This window comes from Myxine glutinosa, chromosome 12, assembly GCF_964187855.1.
Source record: "Myxine glutinosa chromosome 12, kmMyxGlut1.1, whole genome shotgun sequence".
NCBI classification, from domain to species: Eukaryota; Metazoa; Chordata; class Myxini; order Myxiniformes; family Myxinidae; genus Myxine; species Myxine glutinosa.
The window spans coordinates 57,960,333-57,983,919 of record NC_136272.1 but is presented as its reverse complement, the minus strand read 5'-3'; the positions used below and the strand labels follow the sequence as shown (position 1 = coordinate 57,983,919).

At 45.6% G+C, this 23,587-nt stretch overlaps 1 protein-coding gene across 1 annotated transcript in view; it reads right to left on the bottom strand.

The window, feature by feature from the left end:
- GNS (glucosamine (N-acetyl)-6-sulfatase) overlaps window positions 1-23,587 on the bottom strand; it is a 72,210-nt gene that overhangs the window by 36,614 nt on the left and 12,009 nt on the right. The window contains exons 3-6 of the mRNA XM_068131738.2: window positions 18,503-18,706; window positions 18,342-18,407; window positions 10,663-10,761; window positions 9,897-10,073 (exon numbers count right to left, since the gene is read on the bottom strand). Coding sequence (XP_067987839.1) covers window positions 9,897-10,073; window positions 10,663-10,761; window positions 18,342-18,407; window positions 18,503-18,706 — 546 coding nt within the window. The remainder of the gene's footprint in view (window positions 1-9,896; window positions 10,074-10,662; window positions 10,762-18,341; window positions 18,408-18,502; window positions 18,707-23,587) is intronic.

Sequence of the window (23,587 nt, the reverse complement as noted above, 5' to 3'; positions counted from 1 at the left end):
TGGTGGTATCCAGGGCGCTGAGGAGTTTGTTCACGTTGTAAAGTTTGTTTATTTATTTGTTTATTTAGTTTGTTTATTGTAGAGAAGAGTGCTTTTGGGATTCCGGAGCCAGAGTGGATAATTTGCAGTGCTGTAGGTGGTCCTTGTAGGCTTGAGAGTGAACTGATTTGGGTTTAATAGGCACAAGCTGGTCTAAACAGGGTGAGGAGGATGGTGTGATTGATGATGTCAAAGGAGGCGTTGAGGTGAGGAGGATGAAAATGTTGAGGTTGCCGGCGTCAGAGGAGAGAGAAGGTCGCTGGTGATTTTGAGGAGAGCAGTTTCAGTACTGTGGCTGGAGCAGAATCCGGATTGGGATGTTTCATACAGGTTATTGGCAGAGTGGTGATGTTTGAGTTGAGTGGCCACAGCACGTTCCAAAACTTTTGACAGAAAGGGTAGGTTGGAGATGGGTCTGAAGTTATTTAGGGTGTCAGGGTTTAGTCCAGGGTTTTTCCAGAATGGGGGTGAAGTTTCACGAGTTTTTGGGGAAATCGGTATGTGAAGCTGGATTAAGTTGGAACTGCTTGATGAGCCATGGAGATGGATTGGGTTTTGTTGTTGGTTGTCTGGGAGTTCGGTTGTTGCATTGCCAAAGGTTTCTGTGTGGTGGACACACTCGTTGGCTGTTGTCTTGTGTGACGGGGATGGAGATGTATGTGGCTGTGTGTGGCTGCCTGGAGTCGGGAAGGCGGCTATAGTGGTTGATATTGGTTGTGGATTGTCCGGGGTGCTTCGATTTGCATAGGGGGTGAAGATTGGGATATTACATTATTTTAAGTAAGTATTGGCATGAGTAATTACATAAGTAATTATGAGTTATTATGAGTATTAGTTATGAGTAAGTGATTATTACCTTCGCAAAAGCGGAAGGTTATGTTTTGATCGCTGTGTATTTATTTGTATGTGTGTGTGTGTGTATGTGTATGTTATTCGCATAACTCAAAAAGTATTCAACCGATTCGCATGAAATTTGGTGGGATGATAGGTTATTATCCGGGAACCATTTGATTAGATTTTGGAATCGATCGGGTCAAAGGTCAAGGTCATGAAAAGGTCATGGATGTGATTACAATATCAAACTTTTGGCGGGATAGAATGGTTTAATTTGAAACAAATCTTCCCGCATGACAACGTAGGTGTGGCTTTGCTACACAGATCTTGTAGTCTTTTATTTTGGCAACAAAAGTAGCTGCGGCGAAGGTATGCGCTCTACCGAGTGCCCGTTCTAGTTTTAGTAAAGTTACATGTTTCGCTGTGTTGTGGATCTGGGGACAAGCTAGTTTGATGGGTACCCTGGGGTCTTCGGCGTGTCTATGTGTTTGGCTGTCTGTTACACCGGACTCTTGAATGGGTTTTCATGAGACGAATTTCAGACATAACAGTGAGAATCTATTTTGAGCGAATCACAGTGGGTGAGGAAAACATTGTGTGTGACCAGACACCAGAACTGACCAGAATTGAAATTGGAAGTAGACCAGGTTATTTCTATTATTTGTTTATTCGTGAAAATAAATAAATAATAGGGGGAGGTTAATGGAGGTTAATGGTGGTTTGTTTGTGTTAATGGAGGTTAATGGTGGTTCGTTTGTGTTAATAAAATAAAATCCTGGCTTCAAATCAACTTCCTCAAGCTTAACTGTGATAAATCTGAAATAATCATCATTGGCCCAAAAACGCTCACAAAATCCACCCATAACTTTGCCCTCAACATCGACGGTATCCCAGTATCCACCTCCCCTCACATCCGGAATCTTGGCGTCATCTTTGACCAAACCCTTTCCTTCGACAAATACACTAAACAGATCACAAAGTCAGCCTTCTTTCACCTGAAAAACATTGCCCGTCTCCGCTCATCCCTCTCCTCCACGGCTGCAGAAACCCTCATCCACGCCTTCATCACCTCCCGTCTGGACTACTGCAATAGCCTCCTCTATGGTTCACCCTCAAAAATCACCAATAAACTCCAATACATTCAGAACTCCGCTGCCCGTCTACTCACTCATTCCCGGACCCGTGACCACATCACCCCCGTCCTTTACAAGCTTCACTGGCTCCCCATCCCCCAGAGAATCCAGTACAAAATCCTCCTCTTGACATACAAAGCCCTCCATAACCTGGCCCCATCCTACCTGGCTGACCTCCTCTCCAGACACACTCCCACCCGCAACCTCCGCTCTGCTGGTACCAACCTCCTGACCCCCTCCATCCGGACCAAATTCAGATCCTGGGGGGACAGGGCCTTCTCCATCGCTGCTCCCACCCTCTGGAACTCACTACCTCACACCATCAGAGACTCCTCCTCACTCACCACATTCAAAACATCACTAAAGACCCACCTGTTCAACGCTGCATTCAACATTCAACCCACAGCATTTAACCCCTGACTATCTCTTCTCCTTCTCCCTCCTTTTGCTTTAAATATTTCCCTATTGATTCTTGTCTTGTCTTTTTGATTCTTGTCTTATATATATGCCGTATATCGCTGCTGTTTGTTTTCTTGATTCTTGTCTTTTTGCAATTGTTGTTTTCATGTATTGTTATGCATTATGTTTTCCACTCTGTCAAAGCGCCTTTGGGCTTCTGGAAAAGCGCTATACAAAATAAATGAATTATTATTATTATTATTATTATTAATGGAGGTTAATGGTGGTTTGTTTGTGTTAATTCTAGTTGAAACTGTAGCTGAAGTAATTTTCGTTTATTTTTATTATTTTATTGATTTTTTATGATTTTGATTGATTTTTTGATTTGATTTGAGATTTGAGATGATTGATTTTTATTAATTTTATAATTTTATTTTTATTGATGTTGGAAACAGGTAATGGGAAGCTGGGACAAGGGAGCTCAGGGATTACATTACGAATAGTACTGCAAGATAAACACAACCACAACATAACGGCTATAACATTCTCCAGGGGGGTTCGTAGGATTAATGGGGTGGTAAAGGGACTCCGGTGCTTATCCACCCACCTGGTCCCACCCCATGGGACAATGTTTATATGCGGCGACAAGGCTTACCCCTATTTACCAAATAATTGGGGGGGCACATGTTATCTGGGTTCAGTCCTTCCTGACGTTGAGATACTGGATGAGCTAGACCCAAAGTCCTTGGACAGGCGTTATAAGAGGTCAGTCATGAACGAAGATGGAACCACTAAACTACACGGGAGTCTATGGGAAAAGGTGTTTGGTTTCTTCTTCCCAGGAGCGGGCACAGTCATGGATAGTTTCCGGATAGCTAAATTGGCTTTGGCCCTAGAAAAGGTGGCAAACGACACCGCTACGGCTCATGACATACTATTGGATACGGTGATTCACATGCGTACAATGGTGATGCAGAATCGGGTGGCTTTGGACATGCTCTTGGCAGAGAAAGGGGGGGTATGCGGAATTATAGAGGGAAAATGTTGCACTTACATACCCGATCCATCTGAAGGAGTGTCAGCCGCAATAGTGAGACTAAGGGAAACTAGCCACGCCCTGACAATCGATCGGATCGCGCGCGAGAACTCTTATAAATTTAGCTGGCTCACTGACTGGTTCCAGGGATGGACGGGCACCATAGTGAAGTGGTTATTGACCGCACTGGCTGTGATAATCGGGGTAGTAATTTGGGGGGCACTAATGAAATCTCTAGTCCTCCTCTGTATGAGAAAGTATTTTACAGGATGGAAAGTGAAGAAGCCGCCGACAACGACTATGGCTCTGACCACAGAGGCCGTCGACCTGAACGGGTCCTTCAACAAGGCAGTTGCGACCAGCGCTCCAGAAAATTGTATTGAATTTTGTGACGACTGTGATACTTGTGCGGATCCCATGTGGGAACTGGCTGCTGCCTGTAACGGTGTCTGTGATGACTGTGATACTTGTGCTATAAACCCCTTGCGTGTACTGGCTAACGCTGCTTATGTATTACAAGCTGACAGCTGCACGCCCCCTTCCGACCCAACTATGGATCTGATTGCGACGCTGGGTCTGGCGATCGAGGGACCCGACGTGGATATCCTAGACCCGCAAGCCGACCAGGCGCCCAAGGGAGACTTTGACATAAAGGAAGTTCCTCTCTTTGCTCCATATGTATTAAGTTCAAATGCTTCAAGTGAATCGGATTTTTACGCTCTGTACCCTGACCAGGAAATTGAGACACAAGATACTGACAATATTATGTATTCCCCAGAACAGCAGCACGTGAGGGACCTCATGGGCATGATCGTTGATTAACTTCGAAGATCTGCAAGGACTGAGTCTGCAAAGGGTGGGGGGAGCAAGTTCCGCAGGGGAGGTGATGGGCCCTCTGGCGGAGCAGAACCTCATCTGGACCAGACACCTTCGTTGTGGATCCGAAACGTTAATGGACTTTCATGTTCTGAGCCCTCAGGTTCCAAGCACGCACCGCACGACACGCTCGCCAAATGCACGGGCGAGGCGCTTTGGGCGCACGATATGCCCTTGGGAGATACCCGCATTACACAATTATTTTTTCAATACCCGCATTACACAATTATTTTTCAATAAAGCCCGATGTGGCACGTTGTCTCTTAAGATACTTTGTCTCGACGAGACAAGAGGAAGGAATGTCAAGTCGTAGATTCGTTATTGCTTAGAATTCTGTATAAAACGTCGGTCGAATAATATGTTTTGATCTAAAATGTTGCTTAATGTTTTACATAAGTAAATAAAGGGGTTTTCGCTTTGCTGGGGATAAATGGGAAAGTACTCGATGCATTTCGTGCTGGACGGATGGCTCGTCCTCCATGTGCCCTCTCGATGCAAGATAAAGCCCGGTCATAAATTCTCTCCATTCGGTCCGCAGATGGCGCCTCGAGCCGCGGGCTGGCGGACGTTTATACGCGCGTGAAATGTGTAGTTTCAAGTAGAATGCTCGAATTGCAGATATAAACTTAAAAAAAATTAATTATATTCCATATAATCATAGCGGCGCCTGAATTACAATAAACATGCTTCAGTTTGTGTTTAAAATGAGGAAAGGCTCGCTTCGGTCGTGTTGGGCAAATGGTTTTTCGTATACGTGTGCCCTTTTCACCTAGATGGTCTTATCTGGCTGGCCAAGCATGGTCTTATCTGGCCAAGCATGCACTCTTCTCTCTGTGAGTTACATTTTTCGTCACCTCGGAGCTTTGAAACTATATCTGGTCCGAATGATAAGGAAGGGCTGACTCCCCCGAATGACAGAGCGGATGACGGTGGGGGCTAGGATGACGGCGAGGGACTCTCGCCAGTCGCTTTGTTCTCTCGGAGATTTTCTGATAAACTTGTCAAGTATTTATACGGACTGCGAATCAATGTGCTTCAGGAAGGCTGGACGTGGCATGAAGCTGGTTCTTGCTGTAGATGTCTGGCTTCTTCCGGATCTGTATAAGTTGGTTTTTAATAAAGCTGCGTCATTTCAGGCTATTTGTGGACTTCTTTTGCAAACGAAGAGCCGCTTCTTCACATGTATATATATACATATATATATATATATATATATATATATATATATATAGATATAGATATATAGATATATATATATATTATATATATATATATATATATATATATATATATATATATATATATATATATATATATACACAAAGAATTAAGTTAAGCACCCCCCCCGTTTTTTTACAACCTCGCACATTACAAGTTTGTTGTCGTCAAAACAGTGTAATATACCCATGATATTGCTATATTTTCTGGAGAAGTGATATTATGGTCACATAAAAACATAACAATCATGCCGTTTTCAATATTTTATTCTGAATAATTTAAGGTGAAATTTTTTGGGAATTTTAGGCATATTTTCACCTCAATTTAAGTATGGAGCTATAGGTCCATCACGGACAGTGTGGATGACGTTTATGTTTTCTAACGTACAGTCATTGTTCTGAGAAGACCTCTAGCGATCTTTGCGTCAATAACGTGTGTAGGACCCACGTGATCGTGCTGCACGAGCGAATGGGCGTCACAGATGAGTGCACTCATCTGCATTTCATCAATGGATAATTGCTAATGTCATACCAATCATTATTTGATCTCACATACCTTAGAATATATGCCAATGTATACATATACACAAAGAATATATATTAGGGGGTGCTTACCTTAATTCGTTGTGTAGGGGTGCTTAACTTAATTCTTTGTGTATATATATATATTGTTGCGGATATGGGATTTGGCCTCCATCCATATCCGCTTGTAAATATTCCCCTATTTCCCCAATACTCCCCAACTATCCCCAATCCCCCATTCCCTAGTCCCATTGTCTGTAAACAACACTCTGTAGCCCCGACCTTCCCCTTTTTCCCCCATTAAATGTCGTGCCCAGGTTCACCGCATCTCACGTAGACAACTATAGGACATCTTGCTAGTTATTCTTAGTCTATGTCAGTTAAGGACTCGTTTCCATTAATTCTGACTCTTCGTTGCACCAGAATGTGATTGTATGGCACCGTTAGTAAGTTTAGGACCTCCCAATACCTCCCCGCATCTCTTCCTCATGGAATAACAACACCAACAACAACAACAGCGGGGGCGGCACGGCGGCGGCGCGGGGAGTGTGCGTCCTCACTCCGGCTTGGTTAGCCGCCATTGACCATGTGCTCCGACGGGGTTACCACACAGGGGCTCACTGTCAGCTCCTCGTCAAGGGCGGAGCCCGGTAACCCCCCGCACCCAATAAGAAGCGGCGGACCGATTCCATCTGGGGCGGAGCTAACGAGCCGAGGGCGTGTCACTCCCCGCTGGACATGCGCAGGAAGACGGAGGTGACGTCAGATGCGGCTCAGCTACGAAGACAAAAGGACGCCACCTCCTAGCGCTGAGAGATACCTCCCGCCTCTCTGGACCGGACCGGGTCGATTCTGCCCCTGAGCCAAGGTGCACCTTGAGCCATCGACTGCCTGCCCTTCCTTGCCAGCAATCCCTGTGTGAGTCAGTCTTGTCCCGTTTGTCTGTGGTCTGTCAGGGCTAAGATAAGACCGTGTATAAGTGCCCATCTTTCTGTGCTGTACCTCTGTGCCGTGTAATCTAAACGTTCTGCATAACCATATTATATCCTCCTCCGGAGGTCTTGAGAACTGTACCCCTTGTGTCGTGTCATTTAACCCAGCCGTTGTGTCCTTTCCTTCATTGATCTAGCGTAGCGCGATTCGGCCAACGTTCGAGAGTAATCGGGTAAACTGTGCGAACACGGCGGCCATTCCGCTCGGCCCATCATAACATCTAAGTCGTGTCCGTAACAATATATATATTGTTGCAGTTTTGCGAATAAAGGCAACCCCCCTATAGTTAGTTACACCACAACATGTAGCCTCCTATAGTTAGTTATTTCTTATTAAATGTAAAGCATAGGCCCTTTGCAGTGTTTAGAAAGAAAACAAATAATGCGTTGAGTCAGGCAGGATGATTGTCGGCCTCGTTGAGGCCTAAAGTGCCTTGTCATGGGACTAGACTAGGCCCTGCAGGCCTGAAAGAGGAATAAAACCTTCCCCTGAGGAATGAGACATTCCTGGGAGGAGGAGGAGCGAGCAACCAATGGGAGCTAAAGGGAAGGCATGGGGGAGTGGCCGAGGGTGACCAATGAGGGGCTGTCACGTCACGTGACCCCCGGCAGCCAATTGAGCCCATGGAACATTCGGGAAGGGGTTGGGGTGTTATAAAAACCCGGCCCATAAACACTTGCTCTCTCTCTCGCTGGGCTCCTGCTATCCTGATCGGTCCTCTGGTTCCTGCTCCTGGTTCATCATCGCTCTTCATCCCTGCCACGATCGTCTCCGGCTGTTGGCGCCTTGGGTTGGAGCGATTCCTGGGGCTTTCGTCCACCAAGCTCATTCGCACGAGCTGCACAACCAAGCCCATCGCACGAGCTGCACGACCAAGCCCATCCGGACAAGCTGCACGACCAAGCCCATCTGGACGATCTGCACGACCAAGCCCATCCGGACAAGCTGCACGACCAAGCCCATCCGGGCGAGCTGCACGACCAAGCCCATCCGGACAAGCTGCACAACCAAGCCCATCCGGGTGAGCTGCATGAAGCGGCCGCGCTTCCCTGTGCATCCCCCTCTTCCCCGAACGAATGAGAGCCCTTGTCTGGGAGTCTAGGTAAGGCTATTAAGATTCTTTGCTTTGTCTCTGTTCTGTACATACCTGTAAATAAATACTGTGTTTGGTATTTCCAACCTGGCCGTCGTTGTCATTTCCCATCCATTGACCTAGCATCGCCCAAATTAAAACCGCTCAATCGGGTCCGATAGTGTAACGGCATGGGTCACGCGACGCACAACCGCTTGGGTGTCAGGAAGAAGTGTGACTTGTGCGGGGTTCTGTCCCCGTTCTCACGGCTGCATGTGTCCGACGGTATTCGGGTTGTGACCGTTAACACTTCCACGCGCAGCTGCGGGCTCGGCGGCTGGAGTTGCCTAGCAATCCATCAACCACGAGTGTAGTCGTGGTCGGCGGCCTCATTGGACCCAGAGTTCGTGGGGGAACGGGGCATAAAACCCCCTTGTACGTCGACGAACCCGGGATCCGCAACAATACATAACATTCAGATCATCAGTGCAGCCTAACAAATACAAGGAATTTGATGCCAGAGGAGGCCGTTTGGCGCATTGTGTCAAACTTCCAAAACATCAACACCACATTGGAGAGAGGACGGGGAAAGAGAGGATCGTGGAGCAGACACAAGGACATCACCAGGGTCTTACTGATGAACACACTGACGGACGGGACGGACACATATGGCATTTGGGAATTGCCTTGGAAGTGATGCTTCCTCATTACCAGGAGAATCCCTTCCATTTGTGCAAATTGTCACTTCTGGCAATGCAATAAAGATTTGTTTAGGACATAAGGGTCACAAAAATACAGGAAAGAATAAATACAAACAACGAACATGCAAAAAAACAAAAGCCATTAAACAGTGAGAAAAAGAATCACAACAAACAAAATTGAAATACGAGGCGATGACAGCGAAAGCACGAGGGCATTCTGCTCAGAATCAAAGCCTGAGGAAATGGGAATTTAGCATCAGGAAAGGAGATGTTTATTGACCCAAATTACCACCGCGTAACAGTCACAATCATGATGCCCTCTGCTCGAGGCAGATAAACTGTCACGTGTTAATGATGCAATACATGCTCTGTGTAAAATTCCGCATGGCTATGCCTTTTGGGAGGAAGAAAATGCAAAGGAAAACCCTCAGCCTTTCTGGGTATGTATAATGAAGAAGAAGTCACCTTTCTCGGAAGCTGCTCAAAAAGAAAATCTACCTTCGAGGATTTTTATTTGCATGTAGACTTTCAAGCCAGGTGCAAGTAATACATAGAATGCCCCTGCCCCCTGTTATAGAAGGTCCCAATAATTTGAGGTTTGTTTTATACTTCTCCCTCCCCCCCCCCCCCCCTTCCCACGCCTCCTCCCCCCAAGCCCTCTCCCTTCCACACATCTCCCTGCTCTCAAATGTTGTGTTTGTGTGCTTCCCCTTCTCTCCCCATCTTGTTTTCCGCTCCCTCTTTTTGTGTGTTTTGTTTGTCTGGTTGATTTGTTTGTGAAGTAAATGTTAGCTCTTTCACGAGCCTCGATTCAGTATACAAAAAAAAAAAAAAAAAAAAAAATACAGGAACACAACTTGAAATTGAGAAGGGACTTCGGCTTTTCAAATAGTCCAAGCAAAGAAAAGCGAAAACTCAAGTTAATTTTCCTTAAATTACATCCACATTAAGGAAGATACACAGTCAAGACACTTTCCCATGATTCAACCTTTTTTGAAAACTCAACGTTGAAATTTCACAGGTGATGACAATTTTCATCCCCATCAGCGTATCCTGCACACAACCACCACTTACATTCCCATGGTGGTTAAAACTTCCATTGCGTGGTGCTGAAACATTGTCGTAGTGGTGTTCATACTGGGGCGCTGCATTCCAAGGAGAGTGTGAGGCGGGCGTTGACAGCATCATGAAGAAAGGGGTAGGCCTCACAAGTTCTTTATGACTTTCAAGAAATGCAAGCGAGTAATTGGCCTGTTGAATAACAAGGCAACTTAAGATCGACACAAATACAGGACGTATCCGAATGTATGAAAGACACACGAGATAGTCACAAACACCTGAGATTCGCATTCACAACCTTCAGCAATTCAAAAGCAAATACACAGGGCCTCCACCAGTATCCTCAATGCTGCAAATGGAGAAAGAAAGAAAAAATCGCACCCATGTCTGAAGAAAGCGGTTCAGTTTGGTATTTTTAATATGAAATAGACAAAGCCAAAAAATGAACAAAACCCTCTAGAAATACACATTATAATCCTCTAGAATTACCCATTAGAATCATCTAGAATTACCCATTAGAATCATCTAGAATTACCCTTAAAATCCAATAGAATTACCCTTCAGAACCCATTAGAATTACCCTTTGGAACCCATTAGAATTACCCTTTAGAAACCATTACAATTACCCTTTAGAACCCACTATAATGACCCTTTACAACCCCTTTAGAATTAAACATGGTGGGTTGGAAAGGTTCATATTCATTTTTTGATGGACGGATGGAATGAAGGACATAACCAAATGATGAAACGGCTTCGTCACTTTGAAAAAGTGGCAACTCACAATTAAATCCGTCAAATAGTCCTTTCCATAATCATCACCATGCTTTTCTTCTATTCCATTCACCGAAAGTGTATAGTTGTAATATTTTGAATTCTTCACCTGCAAAAAGAACCAGGCACACGGAGCACAAAAAGGTAACCATGATGCAAATAAAATTTCCAATCAACAATCGACATTTAAAAACCAAAAAACCAGACATGTTTGGGCCAAGCGGCGTCATGGCACGGACATTTAATCCCAATAAGTTTTTAAATAACAATTTGCTTTGAGTTTGGAAAAGAGTGGACGAGACCAAATTCACAGCATTTAATAACAGTACAACGATATAATCGGTAATTAAAATGCTCTTAAATCACACATAGATCCAAAGATCACATTCGAGATCCCAAAAAGAACGGAGGTGGTGGCATAATGGATAAAGTGTGAGCTCCGAGTTCGAACCACAGCCAAATCATAACTAAAAATTATAATAAAAATAAAAATTATATATATACATGCAATGTGGTATGTGCTGCTTCTTTGCTTTATGCTCGACAGCAACAACAACATTAAAAAAAGAAAAAAAGAAAAAAAAAAAGGATAGAGCATGGACAAAGCCACAGGTTGGCTGGGGACCATTGCACAGGCTTGATGAGCCGAATGGCCTCCTCCTGCATTGAAGTTCCTTGGAATGGAAATTGAAACAAAATATACAGTCGTGGCAAAAATATTGGCACACTTGCACTTTTATCAAATAACTCACACTTTTTCTAAAAATCAGTTGAAATTGACAAAAGTGTTTGGTCTCTACCATTCTTTATTTCCCTGTTAATATTACAGAACCTTTGTTTTTGATTCAGAACTTAATATATCCTTTAAAATCAGAAAATAAAAATAATTCGTATTGACAAAATTATTGACACCCAAGACTTAATATTTGGTAGCACAGACTTTGGACAAAATAACTGCAGTCAAGCACTTCCTTCTTGTGCAAACTGCTCCAGTTCTCCCAGATTTGAAGGGTGCCTTCTCCCATCTGCTGTTTTCAGATCTCCCCACAGGTGTTCAATGGGATTTAGATCTGGACCTATTGCTGGCCACTTCAGAACAGTCCAAGTGTTTTGTCTTGAACCATTCCTGAGTGCTTTTTGAAGTGTCTTTGGGGTCATTGTCCTGCTGCAAGACCCATGACATTCGACGGAGACCCAGATTTCTGACACTGGGTTGAACATTGCGCTCCAAAATGCCTTGGTAATCTCCTGATTTCATGATGCCGTGCACACATTCAAGGTACCCAGTGCCAGAGGCAGCACAGCAACCCCAAAACATCACTGAACCTCCTCCATGTTTGACTGTTGGAAAAGTGGTCTTTCACTTCAAGGCTTCATTTTGTTTTCTGTAAACATCGAGGATCATGTGGTTTTTTTTTTGGTTTGTTTGTTTTGTATACAAGATCGAGGCTCGTGCAAGAGCCAACATCAATCACAAAAAACAAACAAACGGAAACACACAAGACATACAATAAAGGGAGTGGGAGACAAGATGGGGAGAGAGAGGGAAGCACACAAGTACAACAGCAGAGAACAGGGACATCGGAAGATCTGAGGGAAGGGGAGGGCTTGGGGGGAGGAGGCATGGGAAAGCGGGGGGGGGGGGGGGAGGGAGAGGTATAAAACACATGGACTCTGCTAGAACCTCCAGGAAAGAGGTCGGTATTTCAAAAAGAGTGGATCTGGGGGTGAAATGACAGGGGTAGAAGAGATCAATGTTTTGGATGGGGGAAGATAATAGATGGTGGTGAGCAGCTGTTTTAAAGACCTGGAGGGAGGAGTGGCATTGAAGAGAGTGAGGGAGTTTGTTCCAGAGGTGGGAGAAAAGAGGAATGAAGGAGTGAAGGTGAGAAGACAGTCTAGATTGTGGCAGTTTAACCATAAGAGGGTTGCAGGCAGATCTTGTGCGACCTGCAGGAATAATTGGGGGACAGAGCACAGATAGAGCTGGGGGAGCAAGGCCGGAGAGGAGTCGGTAGAAGACAGAAAGACCACCAACCTGCCTGCGGTGAGTGAGTGAAACGCCCTCGGAGTTAGCTTCATCGCTGGAGATTCCAATTATTCTGAAAGCTTTGGTTTCAACAGCGTCAAGCCGAGCTAGGTGTGAGGCAGGAGTACCAGCCCAGAGGGGAGAACAGTATTCCATTGAGCTGCGGATGAAAGCCTTGTATGTGTTGAGGAGCTCAGGTGTGCCAAGGAAGGACTTCGTACAACGGAGCATGCCCAGTCGGTGACTGGATTTGGAGGCCAGCTTGGAAATGTGGCAGCAGAATCCTCCATTGTTGTGACAGCAGAATCAGCATGTGCGGAGTAGAGTGGCCTGGTCTGAATCCAAATTGATGATCCGAGATCAAGCCATTGGAGAAGAGATGGGCTAAATGGGTTCATTTCCTTGTTTGAGGTCAGTTTCTCCTTGGTCTCTGTCATTTTTCTTTCGTCTTATGATTTACAGGTGTAAACACAAATATATGCATACACACAATTGTCCTTCGAGGGGGGGGTGGGGGGGGGGGAGGATATTTTAATTCCTTATTTCATCATTATCGTTTTATGATAATGAAGAGTAGAGAGAGAATAAGTGCAGAATAATTATTCAGCACGACAGACAGTGTGGTCGTAAGGTGGTCGTAAGGCAGAGGTCTTTCAATCAGAGTAGTTATTGCATGGAATGATCTCCCTGGAAAAGTAGTAGCAGCAGGAACAGTGAATACGTTTAAACTGAAATTATAAAGGTACCTAGAAGCATTGGAGATAGAGGGGTATCGGGATGTTGCAGGTAGATCGAGTCCAGATGGGATGATTATGAACATCTGTGCCAAGTGTGATGTCTCTGAAAAGGTCTAATCAAGGAATCATGTGCGGTCTCTATTAGATATCCTTTACCTGAAAATCCCCCTTGCCCACCCTCCCCACTCATGGGCATTAATATGGAGTTGGTCCCCCCATTGCTGCTGTAACAGCCTCCACTCTTCTGGAAAGGCTTTCCACGAGATGTACATTGCTGCAGGGATTTGCTTCCATTCAGTCACAAGTGAATTGGTGAGGTCGGGCAATGATGTTGGGCGATTAGGCCTGGCTCGCAGTCGGCGTTCCAATTCATCCCAAAGGTGTTCGATGGGGTTGAGGTCAGGGCTCTGTGCAGGCCAGTCAAGTTCTTCCACACCGATCTCAACAAACCATTTCTGTATGGACCTCGCTTTGTGCACGGGGGCATTGTCATGCTGAAACAGGAAAGGGCCTTCCCCAAACTGTTGCCACAAAGTTGGAAGCACACAATCGTCTAAAATGTCATTGTATGCTGTAGTGTTAAGATTTCCCTTCACCGGAACTAAGGGGCCGAGCCCGAACCATGAAAAACAGCCCGAGACCATTATTCCTCCTCCACCAAACATTACAGTTGGCACCAGGGGCGGATCCAGGAATTAAAAACGGGGGGGGGGGGGGTGGGAGGGGGGTGCATGAGACAAAAGCGCTGGGGGGGGGGGGTAAGGTGGTCTGGGAGTCTTCCCCCAGGAATTTTTTTTAGATTGATCGTCAGAAACGGCATTTCGTGCGTTCTTGGAAGTTTCTGCAGTTCCTTGTGTTCTTCCCTGGTCCAACAGTTCAACAGATTCGCGATGACTAATGGTCAGATCGAGGAACTGGTGAAACGACTTGCCCAGCCAGCTGTTCCTTCTGCTATAAATTGATGGTGTGTGTGTGTGTGTGTGTGTGTGTGTGTGTGTGTGTGTGTGTGTGTGTGTGTGTGTGTGTGTGTGTGTGTGTGTGTGTGTGTGTGTTGCATGCGTGCAGCATGTTTTTTGTGTAGTTCTACTGGAGCTTTCTGAAATGGAATTTCTGATTTGTGTAGTTCTCGCGAAATGATTGTTATGATCTCCTGAGTTAATTAGGCGAATTAACTACAAAGAATCCAGAAGAACTCCCATGTTTCTAAACGCACACCATGTTAAGGTGTATAGAGCAGCTTAATAGGTCCTTCCATGGCATGCCATTCTCATTACTAAATAAATAACAAAAACAATGATATAATATTTTGCAAAGCATTTATTCCAACTCAAGCACTATAGCAGGCAGGTATGCTGCAAGGCCATGAAAGCTGATGAAAATTTGGTCCATTTGGACCAATGGGCTCACTTTAAAAAAATTAAAAAAAATAAAATTAAAAATAAGCACCTTTAGAGGCTATTTTTTCCCCGCAAAGCGGGGGTTGGCCTTTTTCGGGCACCGTCGTTGTTGTTGTTTTTGTTGGTCCCCTTTTTGAAGCAATGTTTTACGGCCGGATGCCCTTCCTGCCGCCAACCCTGTTTGTCGCCTTTTTACGACACACAGGGAATTACCAGTGAACTGGTACTCAATTAGCCGACCTCGGAAGGATGACAGGCTGAGTCAACCCCCCTGGCGTTAATTCAGCGATCGACCGGGATTCGAACCCAGGATCCTAGGATCCTAAGCCGGCACCCTAGCCGCTACACCAACACCAGGATTTGATGGATGGGCTCACTAGTAGTTATAGAAGACCTGTGCACTCCCATTGTGTGAAATGATGGCGATGACAGACTGTGTGCTGGGCAAAGCCTGGCACAGCCATGCGCCGAGGTTGTGAAGCTCAAGGCAGGGGGTTCTCCCCACAAAAGCGATCAGATAGGACAGCGGATTGTGAATTATTTTATTAATCGTAAATTATGCTATTTTGGAAGAGACGGCGCTTGTGTTTCTGAATGAAAATGTCACACACATCATGTGGGGATATGGTGAAGTCATGGTGTATGTTCATGAGGGCCAGAGATGCCATCCGACCTTCTCCCATGGAATTTCTTAGGTAGGTCTTCAGACGACGCAGGCAAGAAAATGAACGTTCGGCCTCACAGGAGCCTACAGGGAGGGTGCATCCAATATGGAGTAGGACTTTGATGGATGGAAATTCGTCTCCATCTACTGCGCAGAAACAATCCATGAATGTGCTTGGAAGCGTGTTGTTGGGCTTCCTTCTCCAAAACATCTGCCAGTCTCTAAGCTCATTTATCAGTCCTGCGGGATGTTCCATGTCGTTTTTCAAACGCAATAGTTTCTGATGTAGGGCTGGAATGTCGCAGGTATCAGCAATTATTGCAGATGGCATCAGCAGAAACAGATCACTACCTTCCCGATTTTCAGCACAGAATCGGGTGTCCATTTCCTGGCTGAGGTGGTCGAGAAATGGAATGCACATGTTTCTGAGGTAGAAGAGCAAGGGAGTATTGGCGGCAGTGTTTGGACAATGGATTTGTCGTTTTACAACTCTCGGCAATGTGACATCACCTCCTACAGATTCTATCATGGCCTTAGCGTGATTGAACCACAGAGAGAATTCAGTTTCAGCATTTGACCGTAGTTGAGTGAGCGCGTCCTTCTTTTCGTCAATCATAGAGTATGCCTCCAGCACATCCATGCCGTTGCGTTGAAGAGGGGGGTGGGGGGGAGGGTGCGCACCCCTGCACCCTGATCGAAGGGGGGGGTGCGCACCCCCTGCACCCCCTCCCTGCCACTGGTTGGCACTATGCATTCGGCCAGGTAGCGTTCTCCTGGCATCCGCCTAACCCAGATTCGTCCATCGAACTGCCAGATGGTGAAGCGTGATTCATCACTCCAGAGAATGCGTTTCCACTGCTCCAGAGTCCAATGGCAGTGAGCTATACACCACTCCAGCCGAAGCTTGGCATTGCGCATGGTGATGTTAGGCTTGTGTGCAGCTGCTCAGCCATGGAAACCCATTTCACGAAGCTCCCAACGAACAGTTGTTGTGCTGACGCTGCTTCCAGAGGCAGTTTGGAACTCGGTAGTGAGTGTTGCAACCGAGGACAGACAAGTTTTAACCGCTATGTGCTTCAGCACTCGGCGGTCCCGTTCTGTGAGCTTGTGTGGCCTACCACTTCCCGGCTGAGCTGTTGTTGCTCCTAGACGTTTCCACCACAATAACAGCACTTACAGTTGACCGGGGCAGCTCTAGCAGGGCAGAAATTTGATGAACTGACTTGTTGGAAAGGTGGCATCCGATGACGGTGCGACGTTGAAAGTCACTGAGCTCTTCAGTACGGCCCATTCTACTGCCAATGTTTGTCTATGGAGATTGCATGGCTGTGTGCTCGATTATATATACCTGTCAGCAATGGGTGTGGCTGAAATACCCGAATCCACTAAATAGAAGGGGTGTCCACATACTGTTGGTCATGTAGTGTATCGCAAAAAGTTATGGACGTGTTTGGACAAAACTTGGTGGACATGTTGGGTGTGTGACGAGGACAAATCGATTAGATTTTGGTGAAGATCTGAATATGGATTCTGATACGAGAATTATTTAATTTTTAAGTGATTCTTCACCATTGAGAGATCGGTCAAAAGCGATATACAACATGATATTTAAAAAAAAGTTATGGACGAGTTATGACTAAACTAGGTGGATGAGTTGGGTAGGTGACAAGAAGTAGCCGATTAGATTTTGGTTCACGTCCGGATCCAGATCCAGCCTATGAGTGGGATACAAAACGTAAACTGTTCAGCCTGGCGGAGGTATGTGCTCTACCAAGTGTCGCTATAGTTTATTTTTGACATGCTGGGCATATCCCTGAACCTGCCACACATTCATCACCACACCCCACCCCTCCAATGAAATTAAGTTGTTACCTTGAGAAATGTATTTAATCTCGTGTTGATGTAGCACAGGCATGATGGGCCAAATGGCCTCCTCCTACGTCTAATTTTGTTAAACTTGCTGCTACTGCACCACACTTTTATCCGAACCTTAGGGCACCGCAGAAACTAAAAATGCTGTTCCGGTTCAGGATTTGTCTGTTACTCCAATAATAAAACCAACGAGCGTGAAGTCAATGGCGCGCCATCGCAAATCCCCACGTTTCTCACCAAATGTTGAAAGATGGCAAAAAGTTCCACCATTAATGACCCAATATCAAATTTTGAGTTTAATTTTTTAAACGTTACGGCTGTTACGGCCTTGGCAAGATCGATGGAGACAGCGTTTATGATACTTTTAATGAAGGACACTGTCTCAAGCCCCAGTCCCCATCACGGATGGGGCTCAGCGGTTTACCCGAGCCTGACGGCGAAGGGCAAGGTACACGCTGGCCCGTCCAGTGCAGCGCAGGTGCGGCCCCGGACATCGAAGGGCATTAAACGTTCATTAAACATAAAACGTTCATTAAAGGATTACGAAACGAAAAACATTACGAAATTACGTTCACACCGTCACGTCAAACACTACTGTGAACACATACATCATCACAATGAGAACATCGTCACAATGAACGTTATGCGAACGCGAATGTTATGCGGGAGTCCAAACCTGAGAATACTGGAGACCAAAGCTGAAATTGGAAAAACGAAATGGCGTATTTTACTCCCAGGGGTCCCAGGATTACCCACACAAAATATCGTTTTGATCGGTTGAGCCGTTTTTGTGGTACCTTCGAACAGACGGACAGACATTTGGTGAATTATAGTAAGATGAATAAAACTATTTTGGGAACAACATGCAATATGAAAGAAACTGACATTCAACAAGCTCTCAAAATGAGGTGTATGGTGTTTGCAGCAGAACCTTTTCTTGCATCAATAAATCAGGTATCAATCCTTCAGCAGCTCACAGAAAGTACTCACCAGGCCGTACCAACGATTCCAGCCTAGAGGAACGTGAGACACTCCGCCAGTCTTCTTGTCACCATACTGTGCATCATCCCCATACAACATTAAAAACCATAACAAGACCGCCAATAAGCCAAAAGCCATGAATTGGTAAACGATGGGTTAGCTGTACGCACCTGGTTGAGATACTTGCCGGCAAAGAAAGTGCTGTAGCCAGCCTTCTGCAGGTATACAGGGAATGCATGGGGCTCACGTTCATGCTGCCACGCCGTGCTGCTGCAGTTTCCTGAACGGCTGTTGTTCACAACATGGTGGTTGTGTTGATACATGCCCGTGAGAATGCTGCTCCGGCTGGGACAGCACAAGGGTGAACTCACAAACTGCAGGGATATAGCACCATCATGTGATCATGAATGGGAAATAGTGTTGACATTTGGTTTTCGTTCATAGAATTACACGATACAGACAAGGCCATGTGCCACGTTGTGGTAAAGCTGCTTTCCCACAAATCAGCAATACGACAACGTGTGACAAAAGAATAGTTATGGAAAGTGCAAATGGCCACGTTTCCATGAACACAAGCATCAGGTACATGCAACCGAATGAAGCTCGTACAACTAATCAGAACAGCTGGCGTATTTTTATGGAGTGCGTACACTATAGATCTCGACTCATGGAGGAGTGGGACAAAAATGAGTAAAAAGGCAATGAATGAAAATGGGACAATCGGCCACATTTGGACACAATAAGCAAGAAAATGAACAAACCAGAAAAGTAAAACAGAAAGCGAGAGGGGGGGGGGGGGGGAGACCGGAACACAAGCAGGAACGAGGGTTGGGTTGGCAGACTTAATAGAGAGACAGGATGCCAGGTCTGGATAGGGGATGACATACGGTGGTTCACTGCTTGATTGAAACCCTGGAGTGAAGGGAGTGATTGAAAAGTCTCCAAAAGAAGATTCCACAAACGGACGACAAGAGCAACAAAGGTGTGCTGTGGTCACAGCCTGGATTTTGGGAGTTTATCAGAAGGAATTAATGGAAGAACACAGATGTTGCAGGAGCTGGGAGAGGTCACGGGGTTTATAGAGCAAAGGGAGCTTGACCAGACAAGAGGTGCTATCAAAACAGGCTATAGGTCAGCATAACCTAGTTTGAAACAAAAGGTTTTCAGTACATAAAGATGCATCAGCACATTAAAAGATAAAAAGGAATAAGTACATAGAATTTATATAATAGGTCACAGTGGCCAATTTAGTGGAAACTATGACGACACTACTCGGTAGAGCGCATACCTCGGCCAGGCTGAACAGTTTACGTGGATTTGTATCGCACTGATAGGCCTGATCTGGATCCAGAGGTGAACCAAAATCGAATCTGTTTGTCCTCCTCGCCAACCCAACTCATCCACCTAGTTTTGTCATAATCCATCCACAACTTATTGAGATATCGAGCTATATATCGTTTTTGGCACATCTCTCAATGTCATCTTCTGGTGTTGGGCTAGCATCCAGGCACCAGGCATCCAGGCACAAAACCCTGGTGTTGGGCTAGCGGCTAGGGTGTCAGCTTAGGATCCTAGGATCCTGGGTTCGAATCCCGGTCGATCGCTGAATTAACGCCAGGGGGGTTGACTCAGCCTGTCATCCTTCCGAGGTCGGCTAATTGAGGACCAGTTCACTGGTAATTCCCTGTTTGTCGTTAAAGGCGGCAAAAAGGGTTGGCGGCAGGAAGGCCATCCGGCCGTAAAACATTGCTTCAAAAAGGGGACCGAAAAACAACAACAACCACGGTTCCCGAAAAAGGCCAACCCCCGCTTGCGGGGAAAAATGGCCTCTAAAGGTGTTTTTTTTTTTTTTTTCTCAATGTCATCTTCTCATATCTGGATATTCGCATCTTCATCAAAATCTAATCATTTCTTCCTTGTCACACACCCAACCTGTCCACCAAGTTTCATCCAAATCCATCCATAACTTTGAGATATCCTGCAACAGATCGTTTTTGGCTCTCTCAATGGTGAAGAATCACTTGATGCAGTATTTGGTGTTCAGTTTGATGAAAGAATTCCGGGATCCGAATCCTCAACAAAAATGTCCATTCCTGTCCTTGGCCGGTCAGCTATATGAACAACAAGAACAACACCCTTCGATGTCATGACGTCGACCGATATGCCTCCACCCACATTATTACATCATACAGTGCATTCAGAAAGTATTCAGACCCCTTCACTTTTTTCACATTTTGTTATGTTGCAGCCTTTTGCTGAAATCGTTTAAATTCATTTTTTCCCTCATCAATCTACACTCAATACTCCATAATGACAAAGAGAAAACAGGATTTTAGAAAGTTTTGCAAATTCATGAAAAAGAAAAAACTGAAATATCACATTTACATAAGTATTCATACCCTTTGCTATGACACTTGAAATTTAGCTCAGGTGCCTCCCACTTCTCTTGATCATCTTTGAGATGTTTCGACACCTTGATTGGAGTCCACCTGTGGTAAATTCAATTGATTGACATGATTTGTAAAGGCACACACCTGTCTATATAAGGTCTCACAGCTGACAATGCATATCAGAGCAAAAACCAAGCCATGAGGTCCAAGGAACTGCCTGCAGAGCTCAGAGACAGGATTGTGTCGAGGCGCAGATCTGGGGAAGCCGACAAAAAATCTCTGCTGCTTTGAAGGTTCCCAAGAGCACAGTGGCCTCCATAATTCTTAAATGGAAGAAGTTTGGAACAACCAGGACTCTTCCTAGAGCTGGGCGCCCGGCCAAACTGAACAATCGGGGGAGAAGGGCCTTTGTAAGAGAGGTGACCAAGAACCCGATGGTCACTCTGGCTGAGCTCCAGAGATCCTGTGTGGAGATGGGAGAAACTTCCAGAAGGACAACCATCACTGCAACACCCCACCGATCTGGGCTTTATGGCAGAGTGGCCAGACGGAAGCCAAACAGTTCAATCTTGGTTTCATCAGACCACAGAATCTTGTTTCTCACAGTCTGAGAGTCCTTTAGGTGCTTTTTGCAAACTCCAAGCGGGCTTTCATGTGTCTTTCACTGAGGAGAGGCTTCTGTCTGGCCACTTTGTCATAAAGCCCAGATCGGTGGAGCTTCTTGGAAGAGACCTGGTTGTTCCAAGCTTCTTCCATTTAAGAATTATGGAGGCCACTGTGCTCTTGGGAACCTTCAAAGCAGCAGAGATTTTTTGTCGGCTTCCCCAGATCTGCGCCTCGACACAATCCTGTCTCTGAGCTCTGCAGGCAGTTCCTTGGACCTCATGGCGTGGTTTTTGCTCTGATATGCATTGTCAGCTGTGAGACCTTATATAGACAGGTGTGTGCCTTTACAAATCATGTCAATCAATTGAATTTACCACAGGTGGACTCCAATCAAGGTGTCGAAACATCTCAAAGATGATCAAGAGAAGTGGGAGGCACCTGAGCTAAATTTCAAGTGTCATAGCAAAGGGTATGAATACTTATGTAAATGTGATATTTCAGTTTTTTCTTTTTCATGAATTTGCAAAACTTTCTAAAATCCTGTTTTCTCTTTGTCATTATGGAGTATTGAGTGTAGATTGATGAGGGAAAAAATGAATTTAAACGATTTCAGCATAAGGCTGCAACAACAAAACAACAACATGCATTTTAAGGCCATTTTCCCTGCTAGAGCGGGGGGTTAGTCTTGCGGTCCCCATGACAATCTTCTCCATCTTGCCCTATTTTCTGCATCTCTCCTTGTTAAACCCCTTGCCCGTATTTCTTCTTCCACCATCTTTAGCCAAGTCTTTCTCGGTCTTCCCCGTCCTCTACTTCCTTCTACATTCATTTCCATCACTCTTCTCAACCAGTCAATTTCATCCTTCCTCAACACATGACCAAACCATCTCAACCTGTTCCTCTTCACAGCATCAATCACAGGCTCTATTCCCATCATCTTTCGCAATTCATCATTTGTCTTCCTCTCTCTCAACGATACTCCGCACATCCACCGAACCATTCGCATTTCCACCCTTTCCAGCCTGCGTTGCTGCTCTACGTTCATTAACCATGTCTCGCTCCCATAAATCATAAGTCATAACACTTCACACACATGCAGCATACACCTTTCCCTTCAGCTTCAACTACACTCCCCTCCTCATCAGCACGCCACTCAGTTCCCGAAACTTCTTCCATGCACATCTCACTCTTGCAACCGTTGCCGAGTCTGATCCACCTTCTCCATTCAGCATGTCTCCGAGGTAGCAAAATGTTTTCACACCTTCCAGCTTCACGCCATCTCCAAAATCCAACTGAACATTTCCTCCATCCGCAGCTCCCTCTGTGCACACCTTACATTTGAATGCAGCTGCCACACTGGTTAATGACCCTCTCAGACCACTACATTTTTGATGAACCCACTCAGCGCACATTGTACATTGAATGGAGTTCACTCCGACACCCTTCCTGCACACAGCACATGGCCACTTCCCAGTTCTTTCCACCTCACCACATGCTTTACCACTTGCCATCACCTTCATCTTTCCTATATTCACCTCCAGACCTTTGTCTCCATACATTCCTTCCACTTGTTCATTTTTTCCTTCAGTCCATCCATACTTTCCGCAATCAACACCAGATCATCTGCATACAACAACTCCCAAGGTAAACCCTCCTTTACGTTCTGAGCCAGCACCTCCATCACAGCTACAAATAGTAGTGGACTTAGTACCGACCCCTGATGCACTCCCACCTTCACCTCAAACTCACCACTGTTCCCGTCCTTCGTCCTTTCAGCTGTGCGCGCTCTTTTGTACATTGCCATCACTACTCTGATCAACCATTCCTCCACTCCTAACTTCCTCAATGCCCATTGCAATACTTTGCGTGGAACCCTATCGAATGCTTTCTCCAGATCAACAAACCCAAGAAAACAACTTCTTCCTCCTCTCCATGTACTTCTCATGCAACTGCCTCACAATAAAGAGCACGTCTGTCGTTCCTCTTCCTGGCATAAATCCAAACTGCATTTCGTCGATCTTCACCTTCTTCCTTATCCTCCTCTCCAACACCCTTTCCAATACCTTCATTCCATGCTCCAATGGCTTTATCGCTCGGTACGAGCCACACTCCAGAGGGTCACCTTTCCCCTTGCATGGAGGGACGAGGGTACTCAGTTCCCAATCCACTGGAATGCGGCCTTCTTTCACCACCAGATTACAGATCTCTGTCATTCTCTTCACACCCCAACTTCCTGCTGCCTTCAACATATCTCCCACA